Consider the following 21635-nt stretch of genomic DNA (forward strand, 5'->3'; position numbering starts at 1 on the left):
TTGTTATTGTTGTTCTTTAATCTTTATTATTGCTAATCTAATTTATCTTTTTTTTTATAGGCTAATCTAATCTTATCTTTATACTTTATTAATATACGAGTTTATTTTAGTTGCGTTTTTATTTAGGTTAATTAAAAAATAAAATAATTTTGTAATTAATGTTAAAAAGATAAAAATATCAAAGATAAGAGTTATTTGATTGTTTTAAAGACTTAAAATTTATATTTAAATTTATAAGATTATCCTTTCTAAAGATTATTTAAAATTGAAAATATAAAAATATATCCTGTAGCCTCATAAATTTATAGAGTGAGTGAAAAAGAAAAATACGTTAGTCACCACTCACCACCACTTTTATTGCTGTTGTTCTTTAATCTTTATTATTGTTAATCTAATTTAATTTTTTTATTTTTTACAGACTAATATAATCTTATCTTTATACTTTATTTATATACGAGTTTATTTTAGTTGCGTTTTTATTTAGTTTAATTATAAAAACTAAAATAATTTTGTAATTAGTGTTTAAAAGATAAAAATATGAAAGAAAAGAGTTATTTGATTGTTTTAAAGACTTAAAATTTATATTTAAATTTATAAAATTATCCTTTTTGAAGATTATTTAAAATTAAAAAGATAAAATAAACCCTGTAGCCTCATAAATTTATAGAGTGAGTAAAAAAGAAAAACACGTTGGTCACCACCATCTTTGTTGTTGTTGTTCTTTAATCTTTATTATTGCTAATCTAATTTAATTTTTTTATTTTTTATGGACTAATCTAATCTTATCTTTATACTTTATTTATATACGGATTTATTTTAGTTGTATTTTTATTTAATTTAATTATAAAAAACTAAAATAATTTTGTAATTAATGTTAAAAAGATAAAAATATCAAAGATAATAGTTATTTGGTTGTTTTAAAGACTTAAAATTTATATTTAAATTTATAAAATTATTCTTTCTAAAGATTGTTTAAAATTAAAAAGATAAAAATAAACTCTGTAGCCTCATAAATTTATAGAGTGAGTGAAAAAAAAAAACACATTGGTCACCACTATCTTTATTACTGTTGTTCTTTAATCTTTATTATTGCTAATCTAATTTAATTTTTTTATTTTTTTATGTTTTATAGACTAATCTAATCTTATCTTTATACTTTATTTATATACGGGTTTATTTTAGTTGTGTTTTTATTTAGTTTAATTATAAAAAAATAAAATAATTTTGTAATTAATGTTAAAAAGATAAAAATATCAAAGATAAGAGTTATTTGATTGTTTTAAAGACTTAAAATTTATATTTAAATTTATAAAATTATCCTTTCTAAAGATGATTTAAAATTAAAAAGATAAAAATAAACCCTGCAGCCTCATAAATTTATAGAGTGAGTGAAAAAAAAAACACATTGGTCACCACCACCTTTATTGGTGTTGTTCTTTAATCTTTATTATTGCTAATCTAATTTAATTTTTTTTATTTTTATAGACTAATCTAATCTTACCTTTATACTTTATTTATATACGGGTTTATTTTATATGCGTTTTTATTTAGTTTAATTTAAAAAAAATAAAATGATTCTGTAATTAATGTTAAAAAGATACAAATATCAAAGATAAGAGTTATTTGATTGTTTTAAAGACTTAAAATTTATATTTAAATTTATAAAATTATCCTTTCTAAAGATTATTTAAAATTAAAAAAGATAAAAATAAACCCTATAGCCTCATAAATTTATAGAGTGAATGAAAAAGAAAAAGACGTTGATCACCACCAGTTTTATTATTGTTGTTCTTTAATTTTTATTATTTCTAATCTAATTTAATTTTTTTATTTTTTATAGACTAATCTAATCTTATCTTTATACTTTATTTATATAGAATTTATTTTAGTTGCGTTTTTATTTAGTTTAAATATAAAAAAATGAAATGATTTTGTGATTAATGGTAAAAAGATAAAAATATCAAAGATAAGAGTTATTATTTTTTATAAATTAATCTAATCTTATCTTTATACTCTATTTATACACGGATTTTTTTAGTTACATTTTTATTTAATTTAATTATAAAAAAATAAAATAATTTTATAATTAATATTAAAAAAATAAAAATATTAAGAATAAGAATTATTTGATTGTTTTAAAAACTTAAAATTTATATTAAATTTATAAAATTATCTTTTTTAAAGATTATTTAAAATTAAAAAAGATAAAAATAAACCGCATAGCCTCTTATAAATTTAGGAAGCGAGTGAAAAAGAAAAACACGTCGGTCACTCCACCTTTTATAAGGATTGTTCTTTAATCCTTATATTGTGTTGCGTAATTCGAGACATTGACAAAGAAAAAGACGCAAAACGACCTCGTTTCACAGGTTCGATGACGCTTTTCCTTTTCCTTTCTCTTTCTTTCTTTCTCTCTCTCTCTCTTACTGTTACTGGGTTTTCTTTCTTTATTATTATTTTTTCAACGTAGCTCGGCGATTCTGGACTTAATTAATTGTTTAATCGTAAAACCCTAATTCTGAGCTCGATAAATTTCAATGCTGGCAATTTATATTGGCTTCGCCGTTAATTAATTAATTGACGGTGTTCTTGGCTGGGAAAGATGGTAAAAGATTGAATCTCTCTGCCGACGTCTCGTTTCAATTTAGTTTCATATATTGTTATTCGATTCTTGAACATTAAGTAGAAGAATTCATCAATTCTTGGACATTGATTAATCGATTCTTGATTGTGTTTCTGTTCTTATGTTCGTAAATGCGAGGTATTAGGGTAGATGAATTCGTTAAATTAGTGAATTTACTTTGATACCAATTTGCATGCTTCCATTAGGGTCTGTTCTTTTTTCTAAAAAACATAAGATATAAAAAAGAAAGAAAAGAAATTTATTGAGGCATAGATTTTGAAGCAATGAAGCTCATGTGGTGTTTTATCAGTGGCTCATTTTTTTTTTGGATATGAGAAGCATGTGTGTGTTGTGCATTATTGTGGAAAATGTGGGTGCTAGAGGGACTGTCCGATTACTGTGGAAGAGGAAATTTAAATTTTGGTGAAGGTAATCGAACCCTCCGATTTGTGTATTCCAAATTTATTTAATTTTTTAAATACAAATCGGAGGGTCCGATTTGTGTACTCAAAAATTGGGCGGTCCGATTTTTGCTTCTGACACCATAGTTGCGTAAAGTGTCTATACATTCCATATCTGCGTTTTATACCATTCCCCCTCCCACATCTAAATTAAAAAATGTTTATCAGTGGACCTTCTAAGACAAAAGAATGTTTGAACAATAGTGATGTAATATCAGTGGGTCAACCCTTGTTTTACTAGAGCTTTTACTTAACATATACATCAATTCGAAGAATGGAGTTAATTTTGATCTATTGTCAATATAAAAAGTTTACACAAATATATAAATAATGTATTGTTCTATTAGAGAAAGTTTTTGGTTCAACTTCTCATTATTTAAAGAAAACATCATGTGATAAAATAAATGCTGTTGAACTTGTCTAAGAGTGAATCAAAAGTAAACTCAAGGAGATAGTGCCCACCGGAACGAAAGAGAATCGTCTTCACTAAATGCTAATGGATAAGTTTTCAATATCTTCCTAGTTAGCAAGCATTCAAATTTCTGTTATGAACACTTGATAGCAGAATGAGGACATTTAAATCAATGTTAGATGTTATTATTTGCTGCAGCTGAATTGAATCTATGGGTTGTAATGTAATTTATTTCCATATTATGATTCTTAAACTATTTTTTTGTCATTATTCTTATCAATTATAAGATTGTTTAAGTTTCTGATAATCCTGTTTGTTGTCGACTCTGTTATTCTGATATGATATGACAAAAATTCATGGGATTTCATAAAACTAATATTTGTTAATTTTTTTTTAGTGGATGGTGTAGCAAGATGAACCCAAGGGGTTTTAATCTTGGGAGCACCTGCAGACAAATGCCAAGACATTCGCCATCATTTGCACCAATCCTGCCTCAGGATGGGGGTTTTCACTTGAGCCAGCAGTATGTAAGGAATCAAGTAGGTTTCTCGACAGATTGGAAGGAGCATCCCAGAATTCACCACTGCCGTAATTTTATTACAAGTAGAATGTAAGTGATATAAATTTTAAGTTAACCTCAACTTATTTTGCTTAATCCATGTATTGAGACTAACGGAATTTGAAATTCAGCAAGACAATGTTCTGCTTGGAAGGATTTCATGATGAGTCAGCATTACAGATGGTAGATATTATCGAATACTGGCTATTTCAATATGCTACTTCAGAGGTTTGGTCCTTGAGTTTCTCATTTTTGGTTAATAAAACTATAAAAGGATGAAACACAAACCCATATGCATCACAGATATTTATTGACCTTTTTTACTTGTGTGTCTGGCAGGAGGAGTATATGAACCAGGAGACATTAGGACAGCGAATGCAAACTGTGATTCAGAGGTTGCACGAGAAAGATTGCAATAGCACTATCAATCCCACTTCACTGCATGCCATGTCTAATGTTTGTCTAGCCGAACCTACTTTCCAAAATTTAGCTAGTCCTAATATTGTTCATGAGCCAGTATGCATTGATAATAGAGACTGTTTGGGGACTATCCAGAAAAGTGAACCTACGATTTTTCTAACAACCATGGGAAAGTCCCCTCTTACTGAATCTTTAAATTTGTTCTCCAATCCGCATGTCTCAAGAGAAACACCAGAAGTCCCCAATCCTTTCCCTGGCATGAGGTCTAGCTGTGAGCATTTAAGCCTAAGGGAATATCACCACCAGAAGTTGGATTTTCATCAGAATTCAGAACATTTTATGCAGCCGTATGAGCTTTGTAGTAATGCTTCTATCCCTCAGACAAGTTCATGTTTTGTTGATCAAGACCAGCAATGCTATCCGATGTTAGGAAATAAAACATTGAACGAGCCTCAGATTCCTACAACACTTCTTACTGGGGTTGATCAGTTCGCTTCAGCAAGCGCGGCTGGTCATTTCTGTTTGGATGGATCCACTGTAAATTCAGACAGTGGTTTGAAAGCTTCAGTTGAACAGAGGATCATGCTTGAATATTTTCAGTACAAGAACTTAAACAATGTCTCAGGAGATAGTCCAATTCCGTTTACTAATTATCTACATTTAAGGGTTTGTAGCAATGGGAGGTGTATCTGTGACCAGTCTATCAAGCTGTCTTTTCATTTGAAATACTGTCAGAGTGTTCAATGTCAAATATGTTCCCAATGGAGATTACTATGTGTCAGTGGAATTCCTGAGTCTCACTTGGAACATACAAATTGCATGATTTTGGATTCTGTTGAAACAGATATCAATGCTCCATCTGGTATCTCTGACGTCGTGCCACCACCTACCAAGAGACTAAAAGTGGATCCTGCCAATATAGTTTCTGATCCATTGACTCAAAAGATGGGTGAACCTTTTTTTAAGCCTGTAGGATTTCCACAGTTGCAGCAACAACCAGAGTCTCCCCCCTCTTCTATCCATTCTGAAGTTACATCATGCAGTATGGAACAGTATACAAATCCGAATCTTGATTCTGTAATTAGCGAGATAAAGATCAGTACAATTGATGGCACCTCTGGACATACTTTCAAGAGTAACAATATTTCCTCCGAAGGCTTAGAAGGTGATCACATATCAAAGGAGTCAAAAGCAAAAGATCGTGATGTTACAGCATGCAGTAATTTAAAGGAAAATGTCATTAATGAGACAAAGAACATTTCAACTGATGACATAGTCGGGCAGACTTTCAATAGGGAAAATATTCCCTCCGAAGGGTTAGAAGCTGATCACATACCAGACGGGTTTAAACCAAATGATGCTGCTGTTACAACCAGAAGTAACATAAATGAAAATCTTGTTACTGAGATAAAGAACAGTGTGGCTGATGATAGAGATGGGCACACTTTAAAGAAACCAATAGATCATGATGTGACAGCCAGAAATAACCTAAAAGAAAGTGTTGTTGAAGATATAGAGGAGGTACAAGCTGGAATTGAGTTCAACCAGGGTGCGAAAAATTCTAAGAAAGTCATTGAGCTGAAAGCCCATCAACAAAAGGAAATAAGGTCTTCAAATAGTGTCTCCTTAACTGAGTTTTTCACTAGCGATCAGATAAAGCAGCACATTATGAGTCTCAGAATGCAATTTGGTCATGTAAGTTCTCCATCTTCAAGTGTTTGGTGTTAGTTGAATTGTTGTCCAATTCTTCCCTGCTGAAACTACACAAAAATTATTTTGCAAATTAATGCTGATAAAAATCTGTTCACCTTTATCAATCAGTTTGAAATCATTCTTGTGTGATGATAAAATTTATTCAGTTTTTCTGTTCATTTTATGTTTATATTTGTTTATCTTCCTCTTTTTCTTATCTTTTTTTTTTTCTTTTTTTAACGTGAACCTTACCATGCATTTGTTCTATGCATGATCTGCTTGATCAGCTTTATTGGGATTATACACGTATTTGGTTAAATCTCTTGAAACTTACATCCATAAATTTACTATCAGATAACTGTGACATTAAAGTTTTCCTTTTTTAGGTGATTTAATTTCTTCAAATTAATCCTTAAGGTTAAATTCTTGTTTTAATAATTTGATGATAATTCCTTATAACGATTTCTTATTGGTTGGAACTTCCCAATATCTAGGGAGATTAGTTTGTCTTGTGTCAATAATAAACTGAAATTACTGAGCTCAGTAGAGGCCACATCTTCTTTTCTAAGGATTTCTTCAGCTATAAGAAAGTCTATTCTTTAGGAAATAAAAACACAAGGTTTTGGAAAAGTTGGTGGTTCATACTTGATCGTTAATATGTTATGGAGGCCTCCTTAACTAAGTGGTTTGAAGTTTGACACTTGTTGATTTCATTTTTCATGATTCAATTGAATTTAAAAATCTTCAAGTATCAACTTGGGAAGCATGTGATGTGTTATACTTGTACCTTTTAGATTTCTTTTGAACTTTATAAACCATAAACAAGCTGATGCTGCTTTTTTAACAGGGTTCAACTGAGGAAGAAAGCAGAATTGCTGCTAATACATGCCAATTATGTGAAATGCAAAAGCTTTTCTTTTCACCAGTGCCAATTTATTGCTTATGTTGTGGCCTTCGCATCAAGCGAAATAAATACTATTACTACAGAAAAACAGACGAAGTTGTTTCGCAACATTGCTTCTGCACTGCATGCCATAATATATCTCGAGGTGGATCCATCACTTACAATGGGATATCTGTTTCCAAGGAACTTCTTGATAAGAAGAGAAATGATGAAGTACTGGAAGAATCAGTAAGTTTCGTCTTCATGTACACTAATTCTTCTATGTTTATAGACGATTGAAACTCACTTGTATAATTTTTTCCCTTCTCTTTTAGTGGGTCCAATGTGATAAATGCAAAGGATGGCAGCATCAAGTGTGTGCACTTTATAACAATAAGAGTGATTTGGACTCCAGTGCTGAGTATATATGTCCCAGATGCCGCATAAAGGATATCGAAAATGGAACCCATGTACCCTCACCGGAGTCTGCATTTTTTGGCGCTAAGGATTTGCCAAGCACTATGCTTAGTGACCACCTAGAGAAAAGACTTCTCAAGCGTCTCATGCAAGAGAGAGAACACTGGGCAAAAGAAAAAGGGATTACAGCTCTTGATGAGGTAAGACAATACTATGCAATTACAGTAGTTGAATACCTATGTGGTGTTGCTATGTTTCAGCTAAACATGTTGTTCTTATGCAGCCAATCAATTAAATTGGAAATTGTAGCGTACTAGTTCTGATACTAATTACGTAGAGTCTGTTAAAATAGCTGTCAATCAATAGGCTGCAATGTAGATATTTTCAGATGTAGCATCATATTCTTCTCATAATATTATTCTTGATCTATATCAGTTGCTTTTTCATTATCCTTATTCTTTTGAGAAAAGATGTTTGGGTATTTATTCTAAAAGGCTGCATTTTCTGACTTTTTCCATGTATCACTCCAAATTACCAGGTTCTTGCAGTAGAAGATCTTTCTGTTCGAGTCGTATTATCTGTTGACAAACAATTGAGAGTGAATAAGCAGTTTCTGGACATTTTCCCAGAGGAGAATTATCCTGTCGAGTTCCCCTATAGACTGCAAGTAAGCAGTTACTTCCAATTGGTCATGTATTTACTTCCAATTACTTCTTCAAGACTAAAACTATCTTGATATCACCAATTCACTACCATTTCGTCCATATTGTTCTGAAGAAATGATAGCAGTTACTTCTGTATCAGGTTATTCTTTTATTTCAGAAGATTGAAGGAGTAGATGTATGCCTCTTTGGAATGTATGTCCAGGAGTTTGGCTCGGATTGTGGCTATCCTAATCAGCGTTCAGTATATATTTCATATCTGGATTCTGTTAAGTATTTTAGGCCTGAAAGAGAGACTGTGACTGGAGAAGCTCTTCGTACCTTTGTTTACCATGAAATATTGGTAGGTTGCTTATAGAATAAAATGTTCTTTCTTTATTATTATTTATTTAAACTACATTTCACCTTGGTTTCATTTACCAAGTTATTACATCAGTCACACCTACCTATCCATTCATTCTATTTATTATTTTCCTTTTCACTTTTTCTGTCATCAAACAGATTGGATATCTTGACTATTGCAAGAAACGAGGCTTCACAACTTGCTATATATGGGCCTGTCCTCCTTTGAAGGGGGAAGATTATGTATTGTATTGCCATCCTGATACTCAAAAGACTCCAAAGAATGATAAACTGCGGCGCTGGTCTGTCTTTCTTTTCCCCCTTATGTGTTTATGTATTTTGAATTATCATGTTATTCTTTGTATACTTTCATGTTATAGACTATAGAGAGTATATCACTGTACATAATCTATGGGTGTTATCTTTTGTATTATTTTTTCAGGTATCATTCAATGCTAAGAAAGGCTGCTGAAGAAAATATCGTCGTTGGTGTAACTAACGTATACGAACATTTCTTTGTACCTTCTGGAAAATTTGACTCCAAGGTGACTGCTGCTCGGTTGCCATACTTCGATGGAGACTTCTGGTCTGGTAATGCTATGGATCTTGCTAGGAAAATTGAGCAAGAGAGTGGAGGAGATTATGAGAAGACCTTGAAGGAACAAGTAACAAAAAGAACTTTGAAGACCATGGGATATGTAAATCCTTCAAAGGGGAGTGCCAAGGACATTCTAGTGATGATAAAGGTATGCAGTAGCGTTCACTCTTCATAGTTGATATTCTTAGATGGCTCCATCTCATTATTTCTGGCCTTCTGGGACTTTGAAGTGGTTACCAAATGAGATGCTGAATGACTCTTCATTTTTGAATATCATAATCATTCCTCTATATGTTGTATCTTATGTAATCCTTTTTTATTCCATTCTACTCCCAATTTTCGTATCTTTCTGATGGCAGATTTAGGGTTTTAGTAGCAGAAGAGAGGATAAGGATCTGATTTGTCTGTGTTTTCATTTTCTGTTCTTGTTTTTAATGTCTTCTGTTTTTAGGATTTTGTGAAGGAGAAAGCGAAAATAGGAAATGAAAACAAAAAATATAATTTTATTGTCTTCACTTCTTTTATACATAAAATCCTGAAAATAGAAAATGTTTTCAAACCAAACAGACCCTACTTTTTTATAATTACAAGAAGCTTCACTTTATCAAAATAAAAATTACCTTGTTAGCAACATAAACCATATATCCGTGTTTCTTTTTGTGTTGGGACAACAGTTACCTATTCCATAGTCAAGTGCAAAACCTGTTCACAAGAGCAGAACCTGTTCGATTCATATCAGTTTATATTTGTTCTCTTAGTTCATTAGAACAAAGATAGGTAGTAATGCAATGCAGCAAACTGAATTACCCATGACATTATCAGTCTACAACTTCTATGGATATATCATCTGCAATACAACCTTCACTACTGTTTCCCTGACAATTCTGTAGAGCTGTGGATTTTTAACTGTCTATTCCTTTACTGTAGTGTTCTGCATTCACACAAGGATATATCCTTTCATGCATAAGCATAATTGAATGTTGTATTGTTCTTCTCTATGAGTAAAGTTATATAAACTGATACTTCATATTTTGAAAGTGTAATCTGATCTTCCTTTATTTTCCTCTCTCATTAGTTGGGCCAAACTATGTTATCTTTCAAGGAAGACTTCATACTAGTTCACTTGCAGTATGAATGCATGCACTGTCACGAAGTGATGGTATCTGGAAGGCGATGGTTTTGCACTGAATGCAAGAATTTCCAAGAGTGTGAAAGGTAATGTTAACCTAAAAACATCTCATTTTTTCGAAAATAATTTTCCCTTCTATTTTCTTTTTTTTTTCTCTATTTTTTGCTTTCCTTCTTTTTCCTACACTTAAATGAGGGTTGAAGACCAGTGGGTCTAGTCATTTTTCATCTTCGTTGGATAAATTCACTTCTAACTTTTCCAAACAGATACTGGAAGAAATCGTTCATTTATGTAAATTATATATATATTGCACTCCTTGATTTGTCTTTACCCAGCCACTCCTATTAGCAGAATAAACACTCATATAAATAGATAATATCCTATTTATATGCAGAATTTAGAATGAAAAAGTAAGCTTTAATTGTATGGATAGGACATAAAAGGACCGATCCTCATTTAACATGTATCAATGTTTCAGATGCCACACCGCTGACTCGCACACTTCAGTTAGTGGGGAGAAGCATACATTATGTCAGGTGACTGCCTAAACATGAAGCGAAGTTCATACGATTTTTGTTGTTTTTATTGATTTAATTCAAAAAACTAAAAATATTCATATTTGTTCTCATTTCAGGTTCTCATGGATGATGCCACTTTGGATACCAAGGAGAACGACACCATCCTTGATAATGAGTTATTTGAGAATAGGCCTAACTTTCTAATCTTCTGCCAGAAGAATCAGCTTCAGTTTGACACACTCCGCCGTGCCAAGTATTCCTCCATGATGATCCTCTACCATCTAAGGGCTCCTACTCTTCCATCTGTTGCCCAAACATGTAGCATTTGCTCTAAACACAATGTATTCCAACACAGCTGGAAATGTGATATTTGCCCAGAATTCACTACCTGTACAGCATGCTATAAGGAGAGTGGTGCTAATTGCCATCCACATAAGTTGAGTCGAACCTCTTCAACAACACTTTCTCGGTCAAGGAATCTAGAATTGATGGAGAACTCAGTAATGGTATGAAACTATCTCATTGCTCACACCTACACAGTTATTTATTACTACTAGTTGATTTTCTTCAATTATATATTCTTAATCTGCACACTTGCTGACTTGTCATGTAATTGTTCAAGCAGATTCAGAAACTGATGAAAATTTTACAGCATGCTTCTCGATGTCGCTCGAGTAAAACCCAACCCTGCTCTTACCCAAACTGTCTTCAAATCAAAATGTTGTTCTATCATGCCAGTAAGTGCACTGTTCGAGTTGCTGGGGGATGCCAAATCTGTAAGAAGGCATGGCTGGCGTTAACTATGCACTCGAGGAATTGTAGAGATTCGTCATGTCACGTCCCGCGTTGCATGTGTGTTACACTATGTTTTTTTCCCTTTTTTCCCCTTCACAACCTAGAATCTAGCTTCCATACTTTATTGCATTAAATATTTACTTCATGATGTTCATCTCAATCTTACAGGGATCTGAAGAAGCATGCAGAATGGATAGCTATGCAATTCGAATCTCGGCGGAGAGCTGCAGTTGTGGAAACCATCAGAGGTCAATGATGATATAAGCTTTTTGTGCCTTCTATTAAATTTAACTGGAATGTCATCAACAGCAAGCAAGTGTACACAGTCTTTCAGATTTTTAGTTAATTTGTAAATTTAATACATAGTCTTTCAGATTTCTAGTTAATTTGTAAAGTTAATACATAGGTTTTGAGGAAGTGAAGAAAATTTTGTCCAAGAGCTTCTATAGAAAAAAGAATGGAATAAGAGCTTAAGATAAGCTAGAGCTGGCATAGTAGTATAGTGTTTCCTGCTTAAACAGAGCTGGTTACATCATAATTCTTTTGTAAATATTTGTGGTTATGAAAAACCACCTGAGTCTCCTTATTACTAGTTCGTTCTTAGGGATTTTATAACCTTATTTCTATGTAAAATAAGTCCTATTCTTTCCTTATATTAATTGAATTGTTGAAGGTTTAATTTAAGCTTTTTATACCTCTCTTATCTTGACTCTTCATTCATATTTCGGTTTTACATTCACATTTTGAATTTACTTCATTAGGTTCTTTTGCCATTGTTACAAAGTTATTTTTTTTTAGTTTTGAATTATGAAAAAGTCTGTGTTTAGTATTATTTTAAAAAAATTTTTTGACTTATCCAAAAGTTAATTTATAGAAATTGACTTACGGAAAAGTTAATTTATAACTTTTTGAAAAAGTAGAAATATATGACTTCTCTTTCTCAATATTGGCCTTCCACTGCCATTTTCATCCAAGGTTTCATCTGCTAAAAACATTGACCTTCGACCATCATTTTCACGTAATGATTTATCTGCTGAAAATGTCGATCTTTCACTGTTATTTTAAAACAATGTTCTATCTGAACTACCTATTACATATATTTCTTTCATTTTTTTAATCATTTTACCACTCTATTTTCATTATTATATTTGTATTTAACATGGTGTGTGGTATAAAATTTCAGTTTTAATTTTATTTTTTTTTCATATGATTTTTTTTATATAGCTGTTATTATTTTTATAGTTAGTTATAGCAAGTTCTTGACCCCAACAAAATATACATTGATACACATTTTACGTTTATTTTTTATTTTTATCTACCATATCATATACAATAAACCAACAAACACTAACTACACAATAATTTTTTTTAGCATTGTCATTAAAATTATTGTGAATTAAAAGTTTATTACTGTTTACCACATATAAGAACACCGTTATAGGTGAAGATAAAGAAGAACCAGTTTTTACCTAAAAAATGGAATTAATAAGAGAACAAATAAAGAATTAATTGCCTAAATAATTGTAATCTTAGTGATTAGGTTATAAAAAATTAACATTCAATATTAAAAAGAATTTATTATCATCCTTGTTTTAATATCTATTTTTTATAAAAAAAAATTATATTTTTTGAGTTATTTATCTAAACGCTACAACTTTAAATTAAGTATTTTTATAACTAAAAATTTAAATATAAAATAACTTATTTATAAGCTACTATTAATAAAAATTCTCATATTTTAATATTTTTTAAAAAAAATTTATTTAAATTATTTAACCAAACTGATGTTTATTTCTCTTTTGATTTCTTCAATTTCCGTTTCTTTATAAAATAATATACTTTGCTCGTTGCCGTGGGATGAAGGGATTATCGTTAAGGAATGAGGAGGTATGCAATTATGCATTTATAACAAAACAAAAATAAAACAGTTTCAATTTAAAATAATAGTGAGAATCCAATGCGAGTATAGAATAATATACATTTTTTTTGATTGGAAAGCAAAGCACATCTGCTATTGGAAGACGAATAATATATGCATAGAATCACAAAATTATTTTTTTAATCATTGTAGAGTTATGGATAAAATTTAATTTAGGAGTTGATGTGACTTAATAACATATGTTAAGATTATAAATTAAAAAAATTATAAATTTAAATTTTTAATATATTTATTATGTATTAAAATAAAAAATATAAAAATTTATATGAATAGTAATTTTAATATGTATAATCAAAATACAAGTTAATTAAACTTTTAAATTTTTATGCATATTATATAGCATAATAAACGATTAGAAGTCAAGAGGACATCAAATATACATATGTGAATGCCCCAAGTCTTTTTAAAAAATTAAAAAATAAAATTTGTCTCTCTTTTACGTGTATTTTTTAAATAATTATTTAAATTTATTAAATTATCTAAAAAATAATTGCATCTGACCGTCCAACTAAATTTAATTAACATTTTGTAAAAATAAAATTAAAAAAATGACAAAAGTATACATAAATTTTTATATGATGGACAAATATATATTTTAATTTTTTAATAAGTTATCTGTCCATACCAATATCAAGTATCATTGTTATTTCTATTTTTTTGTAGTCTGAACAATTTTTTCAGTCGACAGTGACTACTAAATGACTTTGTATATTGTGTGATGTAATTCTTTTGATGACTGACACATTAAAAACTAAATGATAAATGATTGAATTTGTTAAATTTAAATTAAAAAAAATTTACAAGTGATTTATAATTTTTGTTCTTTTCTTTTCTTCTTCAAAAAGTGGATGTGGATCAAGGGATGGAACTTAGAAAAAACTACTAGGACTATATTCAAAATAAATTTTAGAGAAGGAAAAAAGAAAATGAAAATTCTAAATCACTTACACATCTTTTTTTATTATTAGTAAAATTTAATAATTTATCATTTAATTTTTACTATGTCATCAAAAGAGTCATGCCACACTATATATAAATAAAGCCATTTGGTAGCCACTATAGCCAAAAAGATTACTCAGATGACAAAAAAAGTAAAAATGTCGAGTTAAACCCCAAAATGGTCTCTGAGATTAGCCTCGTGCACTGAAATCGTCTCTGAAATTCCAATTACACTAATTACGTCACTGAGATTAAGAAAAGTGCACAATATTAGTCCCTAACCCATTTTTCATTAACGACGTGATGACTGTAGCTTGATGACGTGGACGGTAAGTGACACGTGTCATTCCATGATTTAGCCATGTGTAATGATATGATGATGTGGTGATAAATGACACGTGACATGCTGATGTGGATAGTTGTGCCACGTGTCAAATGTTATTTGGGCACGTGTCGCAACAGTATTCGTCCATATGTCATCCATTATGTCATCGTTGTAGATGCACCAAATTAGTCCTACACTTTGCATTAAGTAACTATTTTAGTCCTTGAAATTGAATGTCGTGCACCAAACGTAAATTATATAGAAAAAGTTTAGGAGACCAGCAACTCTATTAAATTCTGACCAGCATGTAACAACAACAAAAAATGAGTAATTCCACACTATTAGATAAAATCTCACACCATTAAAAACATCATTGATGAATATTTGATGGCTACAAATCACAAAAATTGGTGGCTTAACATTCCTCAATTATATATATATTGCTCTCCTTGATTTGTCTTTACCCAGCCACACCTATTAGCAGAATAAACACTCTCATGTAAATAGATCATATCTGTTGTGAAATAAATAAATAAGGAAGAGGTAACAAACATAAAGTAAATAAATATAATTAGATAACAATATTAACCACAATTACTATCTCAATATAAAAGAGATGATATATATATATATATATATATATATATATATATATATATATATATAACGAGAGAGAGAATTTTGTATATAGACAATATAAATAAAGAGAGAGAATTCTTATTGATTGTAGTGTGTCATCAAGGGAAGCTTAACCTCTTATTTATACATGTACAAGAGTCCTCTTTTTCCTCTTTCATTAAATGTAATTTCCTTGGTAATATGGCACTTCACTATAGGAAAGTTAAGCCATCCAAGTCATACATGGTTAATGGTCATCCACTTTACACTTATCACAATACTTCCCCTTGGATGACTATTTAGGATTATTGCCTCATTAAAACCTTATTAAAGAAAAACCTAGTGGGAAAAAACCTTAGTGAAGGAAAAAGAGTACAATATCCTTTAGTGATGGGGACTGCCTCATTAAAAATCTTGTCAAGAAAAACCCAATGGAAAAAAACCTGACCAAGGAAAAAAGAGTACAGTCTCCCCCTCTTGTCGACATCAGTTGATGTCTCGAAATCGGTGCATCACAATCTCATGTACCAATCTTTCAAAAGAAGATTTTAGGAATGACTTTGTGAATAAATCTGACAGATTATCATTTGAGCGAATCTGTTGGACATCAATTGTTCCTTGATTTTGAAGATCATGAGTGAAGAAGAATTTGGGAGTAATATGCTTTGTTTTATCGCCTTTGATATATCCGCCCTTAAGTTGAGCAATGCATGCTGTATTATCTTCAAACAGGACAGTTGGAGCTATTTTATGATCAGTCAGTCCACATAATAACAGAATATATTGAATCAGGCTCCTCAACAAAAAACACTCGCGACTAGTTTCATGAATTGCTAGTATTTTAGCATGATTAAAAGAGGTTATTGCTATCATCTGTTTCGTGGACCTCCATGATATAGCTGTACCACCATATATGAACAGGTATCTTGTTTGAGATCTCCCTTTGTGTGGATTAGACAAGTACCCAGCATCTGCATAGTCAACTAATAGTGACTTAGATCCATAAGGATAAAATAATTCCATATCAACCGTTTCATGAAGATATCGAAAGATTTGTTTGATTCCACTCCAATGTCTTCTGGTTGGAGAAGAACTATACCTTGCTAGTAAATTCACCGCGAATGATATGTCAGGTTGCGTATTATTAGCAAGATACATTATTAAGATATGGTACTTCAAGACCAAGGATATCTTCATTCTCTTCTTTAGGACGGAATTGATCCTTCTCCACATCCAAAGATCTTAGGATCATTGGGGTACTCAAGGGATGTGACTTATCCATATAAAATCTTTTCAAGATCTTCTCTATGTATGTTGTTTGATGAATAAAGATCCTATTTTTTATATGCTCGATCTGCAGGCCGAGACAAAATTTAGTCCTTCCAAGATCTTTCATCTCAAACTCTTCTTTTAGAATTTTTATAATTGTTGGAATCTCTTCAAGAGTCCTAATGATATTTAAATCATCAACGTACACAGCAATTATAATGAACTCAGATGCAGATTTCTTTATGAAAACACATGGGCAGATATCATCATTTTTGAATCCGTTTTTTGGCCAGATACTCAGTAAGACGATTATACCACATTCGTTCAGATTGCTTTAGACCATATAAAGATCTTTGCAATTTGACTGAGTATAACCCTTGCGAATATTCATTGGATGGTTTAGATATCTTTAATCCTTTAGGGACTTTCATATAGATATCACGATCTAATGAGCCGTACAAATCGGCTGTTACCACATCCATTAAATATATATGCAGTTTATGATATGTAGATAAACTAACCAAATAACGCAATGTTATTACATCCACTACAGGGGAATACGTTTCTTCATAATCTATACCGAGCCTTTGTAAAAAACCTTGTGCCATAAGTCGGGCTTTATAGCGCACAACTTCATTTTTCTCATTTCGTTTTCTCACAAATACCCATCGGTATCCAACAGGTTTTACATCTTCAGGTGTACGGACTACAGGTCCAAAGATTTCACGTTTTGCAAGTGAGTCTAATTCAGCCTTCATGGCTTCTTTCCATTTTGGCCAATCATTCCTTTGTCGACATTCTTCGACTGATCTTGGCTCAAGATCCTTACTTTCATGCATGATATTTAATGCCACATTATATACAAATATTTCGTTGACAATTGTCTTATTTCGGTCTCATTTCTTTCCTGTAAAGACATAATTTATCGAGATCTCATAATTTTCACAATTTTCAGGTACCTGAACGTCTTCTAGCGTTAAAACTATATCAGAATTTTGGACAACTGCATGTGTCTCTACTATATCTTTTTCAACAGGAATAGTATTTACCTCTTTTCTCTTTCGAGGATTTTTGTCTTTGAAATCGACAGGCCTGCCACGCTTCTGGCGTGAATTTGCTTCAGTGGCTACTTGTCCTACTAGGACATCAATTCGAATGGGACATTTTTCGCTGGTATATAAGATTTAGTTATCCTCTTTGTATCGGAAAATGCATCAGGCAATTCATTTACTATTCTTTGCAAATGTATAATCTTTTGAATTTCTAGTTCACATTGCCCTGATCGAGGATCTAAATGCATCAACAATGATGCATTCCAATTAAGTTCCTTTTCAGGAAGCTTATTCTCTCTCCCTAATATTGGAAATTTTGATTCATCAAAATGACAATTTGCAAACCGGACTTTAAATACATCTCCCGTTTATATCTCAAGATACCTCACTATAGAGGGAGAATCATATCCAACATATATCCCCAATTTTCTTTGGGGTCCCATTTTTGTGCGATTAAGTGGTGCAATGGGAACATATATCGCACACCCGAATATTCTTAAATGGAAAATATTTGGCTGCTGGCCAAAAGCTAATTGCATAGGAGAGAATCGATGGTAACTCGTTGGTCTCAAACGAATAAGTGTTGCAGCATGTAAAATAGTATGCCCCAAACCGAAGTTGGGAGATTTGTTCGCATAAGTAAGGGTCTAGCAATTAATTGGAAGTGTTTAATAAGTGATTCTGCTAATTCATTTTGTGTGTGAACATAAGCTATTGGATGTTCAACACTTATTCCATTAGCCATACAATAAACATCAAAAGCTTGGGAAGTAAATTCACCAGCATTATCAAGATAAATTGTTTTGATTGGATTTTCTGAAAATTGTGCTTTTAATCGAATAATTTGAGCCAGTAATCTCGCAAACGCCAGGTTGCGAGAAGATAATAAGCACACATGTGACCATCTCGAAGATGCGTCTATTAGGACCATAAAATATCTAAAAGATCCACATGGTGGATGAATATGTCCACATATATCACCTTAAATTCTTTTTAGGAATTCAGGAGACTCAAATCCAATCTTTACTGGTGATGGCCTTAAAATTAACTTTCCTTGAGAATATGCAGCAATCTTCTGGTTCTTTAGTAAATGTCCATGAGAGTTTTCAATAATTCTCTGATCATGGTTATTCCCGGATGACCCAATCTATCATGCCAAGTTATAAATTCATTTGGACTAGTAAACTTCTGGTTTACAATGGCATGTGATTCAATTGCACTAATCTTGGTATAATACAACCCAAATGAAAGTGAGGGTAACTTTTCTAATATAACATTTTTATTTAAATCATGAGTTGTGATACATAAATACTCATGATTTCCCTCATTCATTGTTTTAATATGATATCCATTTCGACGAATATCTTTGAAACTCAACAAGTTTCTCAAAGACTTGGTAGATAATAGTGCAGTATTTATTATAAATTTTGTTCCTCCGGGAAACAAAATTATAGCTCTTCCGGAACCTTCTATCACATTGCTTGAGTCAATAATAGTATTAACATATTCTTCTTTTGGCACAAGATGGGTAAAATATATAGTACTTTTAAGAATAGTGTACGAACTTGTACTATTCGCAAGGCAAATATTTTCAGAATATGTCCTTACCATTTTTCTTAAAAAACAAATGATAATAATAATAATAAAATGAGTAGAAGTACAGTAAAATTATTCACATGAATACTTAACAAACACATACATATATCAAACTATTTCATCATTGATCAAATAGCCAATATTTTCTTTAGAATCTTTAAAGAAATTAGATACATCATAATGAGTGGTGGAATTTTCATCATTTAAAACAAAATTTGTTTCCTTTCTTTTGTCATTCTTTTTCAAGGATGCTTGATAAAGATCAACTAGATGCCTTGGGGTACGACAAGTACGTGACCAATGGCCATTTCTCCCACAATGGAAGCATTTATCCTCAATTGATATACTTTACTCATTGTTTCTTTCTTTATCCCACTTCTGGTGAGATCCTTTATGAACATAATTTATTTTCCTTCCATAATTTTTTTCGTTACCAAAACTTTGCCATTTACCTCTTCTGGGGTAATGATTTACCGCATTTACTTCAGGAAATAGGGCGGCACCAGCTGGACGCGCTTCATGATTTCTCAAAAGTAACTAATTGTTGCGTTCAGCAACAAGAAAGTAAGAAATTAACTCAGAATATTTTTTAAATTCTTTTTCTCGATACTGCTGCTGCAGGAGCACATTCGAGACATGAAAAGTCGAGAAAATTTTCTCTAACATATCGAGCTTAAGAAAGTATCACCGTCTTTTGATGATTGTACCTTTTTTCAAGGTCTTTCCACAGATCTGCAAGATCTTTTAATGTGGGATATTCATTTTTTCAATCATATGTCAAGATGACGACGAAGAAAAATTATGGCTTTGGCTTTATCCTTCTCGGATGTATTATTTCAGCCTCAATGGTATCTCTAAGATCCATTGAATCAAGATGGATTTTAGCATCTAGTATCCTTGATAAATAATTGTTTCCAAATATATCAAAAGTATTATATTCAAGATAAAAAAGCTTTGACATAATGAAAATTTATTACCTGAAGTCTTTCTAAAATTTCGTTAGAGCTTTGTGTTGATAACGTGTTGTGAAATAAATAAATAAGGAAGAGGTAACAAACATAAAGTAAAGAAATATAATTAGATAACAATATTAAGCACAATTATTATCTCAATATAAAAGAGATGAATATATATGTATTAAGGTACGAAGAAAGAAAGAGAGAGAGAATTTTATATATAGACAATATAAATAAAAAGAGAGAATTTTTATTAATTGTAGTGTGTCATCTACGGAAGCTTAACCTCTTATTTATACATGTATAAGAGTCATTTTTTTTCTCTTTTTTTTAAATATAATTTCCTTGGTAATATGACACTTCACTTTAAGAAAGTGAAGTCATTTAAATGATACATGGTCAATCATCATTCACTTTATACTTATAACAATAATATCCTATTTATATGCAGAATTTAGAATGAAAAGGTAAGCTTTGATTGTATGAATAAGACATAAAAGGACCGATCCTCATTTAACATGTATCAATGTTTCAATGCCACACCGCTGACTCGCAACTTCAGTTAGTGGGGAGAAGCATACATTATGTCAGGTGACTGCCTAAACATGAAGCGAAGTTCATACGATTTTTGTTGTTTTTAATGATTTAATGCAAAAAAAAATAAAAATATTCCTATTTGTCAGGTTCTCATGGATGATGCCACTTTGGATACCAAGGAGAACGACACCATCCTTGATAATAAGTTATTTGAGAACAGGCCTAACTTTCTGATCTTCTGCCAGAAGAATCAGCTTCAGTTTGACACACTCCGCCGTGCCAAGTATTCCTCCATGATGATCCTCTACCATTTAAGGGCTCCTACTCTTCCATCTATTGCCGAAACATGTAGCATTTGCTCTAAACACAATGTATTCCAACACAGCTGGAAATGTGATATTTGCCCAGAATTCACTACCTGCGCAGCATGCTATAAGGAGAGAAGTGCTAATTGCCATCCACATAAGTTGAGTCGAACCTCTTCAATAACACTTTCTCGGTCAAGGAATCTAGAATTGATGGAGAACTAAAATTTTTCAGCATGCTTCTCGGAGTAAAACTCAACCCTGCTCTTACCAAACTGTCTTCAAATCAAAATGTTGTTCTATCATGCAAGTAAGTGCACTGTTCGAGTTGCTGGGGGATGCCAAATCTGTAAGAAGGCATGGCTGGCGTTAACTATGCACTCGAGGAATTGTAGAGATTCGCCATGTCACGTCCCGCGTTGCATGTGTGTTACACTATTTTTTTTTTCCTTTTTTCCCCTTCACAACCTAGAATCTAGCTTCCATACTTTATTGCATTAAATATTTACTTCATGATGTTCATCTCAATCTTGCAGGGATCTGAAGAAGCATGCAGAATGGATAGCTATGCAATTCGAATCTTGGCGG

The 21635-nt window shown here is 31.6% G+C and overlaps 1 protein-coding gene across 2 annotated transcripts; it reads left to right on the forward strand.

The window, feature by feature from the left end:
• The first annotated feature begins 2310 nt into the window (after positions 1 to 2310).
• Positions 2311 to 12175, forward strand: LOC130958212 (histone acetyltransferase HAC12-like). Of its 2 annotated transcripts, none has more exons than XM_057885195.1 (15): positions 2311 to 2369; positions 3894 to 4106; positions 4187 to 4283; positions 4395 to 6170; positions 7015 to 7299; positions 7386 to 7667; positions 8006 to 8134; positions 8272 to 8472; positions 8631 to 8773; positions 8914 to 9217; positions 10145 to 10284; positions 10677 to 10734; positions 10833 to 11222; positions 11342 to 11568; positions 11680 to 12175. In XM_057885195.1, the coding sequence occupies exons 2-15, from the start codon at positions 3910 to 3912 to the stop codon at positions 11765 to 11767; spliced, it is 4317 nt and encodes a 1438-aa protein (XP_057741178.1). In that variant the 5' UTR covers positions 2311 to 2369; positions 3894 to 3909; the 3' UTR covers positions 11768 to 12175. The 2 variants fall into 2 exon arrangements, with proteins under 2 accessions (XP_057741178.1, XP_057741179.1); XM_057885196.1 differs by lacking the exon at positions 2311 to 2369 and adding an exon at positions 2473 to 2605.
• Positions 12176 to 21635: the final 9460 nt, after the last annotated feature.

This window comes from Arachis stenosperma, chromosome 10 (genome assembly GCF_014773155.1).
Source record: "Arachis stenosperma cultivar V10309 chromosome 10, arast.V10309.gnm1.PFL2, whole genome shotgun sequence".
NCBI classification, from domain to species: Eukaryota; Viridiplantae; Streptophyta; class Magnoliopsida; order Fabales; family Fabaceae; genus Arachis; species Arachis stenosperma.

Bases quoted from the DNA above. Each gene is read 5' to 3' on its own strand.
- LOC130958212 (XM_057885195.1), top strand. From the start codon at position 3,910: ATGAACCCAAGGGGTTTTAATCTTGGGAGCACCTGCAGACAAATGCCA. The intron at 8,135-8,271 runs GTAAGCAGTTAC...CTTCTGTATCAG, and splicing joins AGTTCCCCTATAGACTGCAA to GTTATTCTTTTATTTCAGAA. The intron at 8,473-8,630 runs GTAGGTTGCTTA...GTCATCAAACAG, and splicing joins TTGTTTACCATGAAATATTG to ATTGGATATCTTGACTATTG.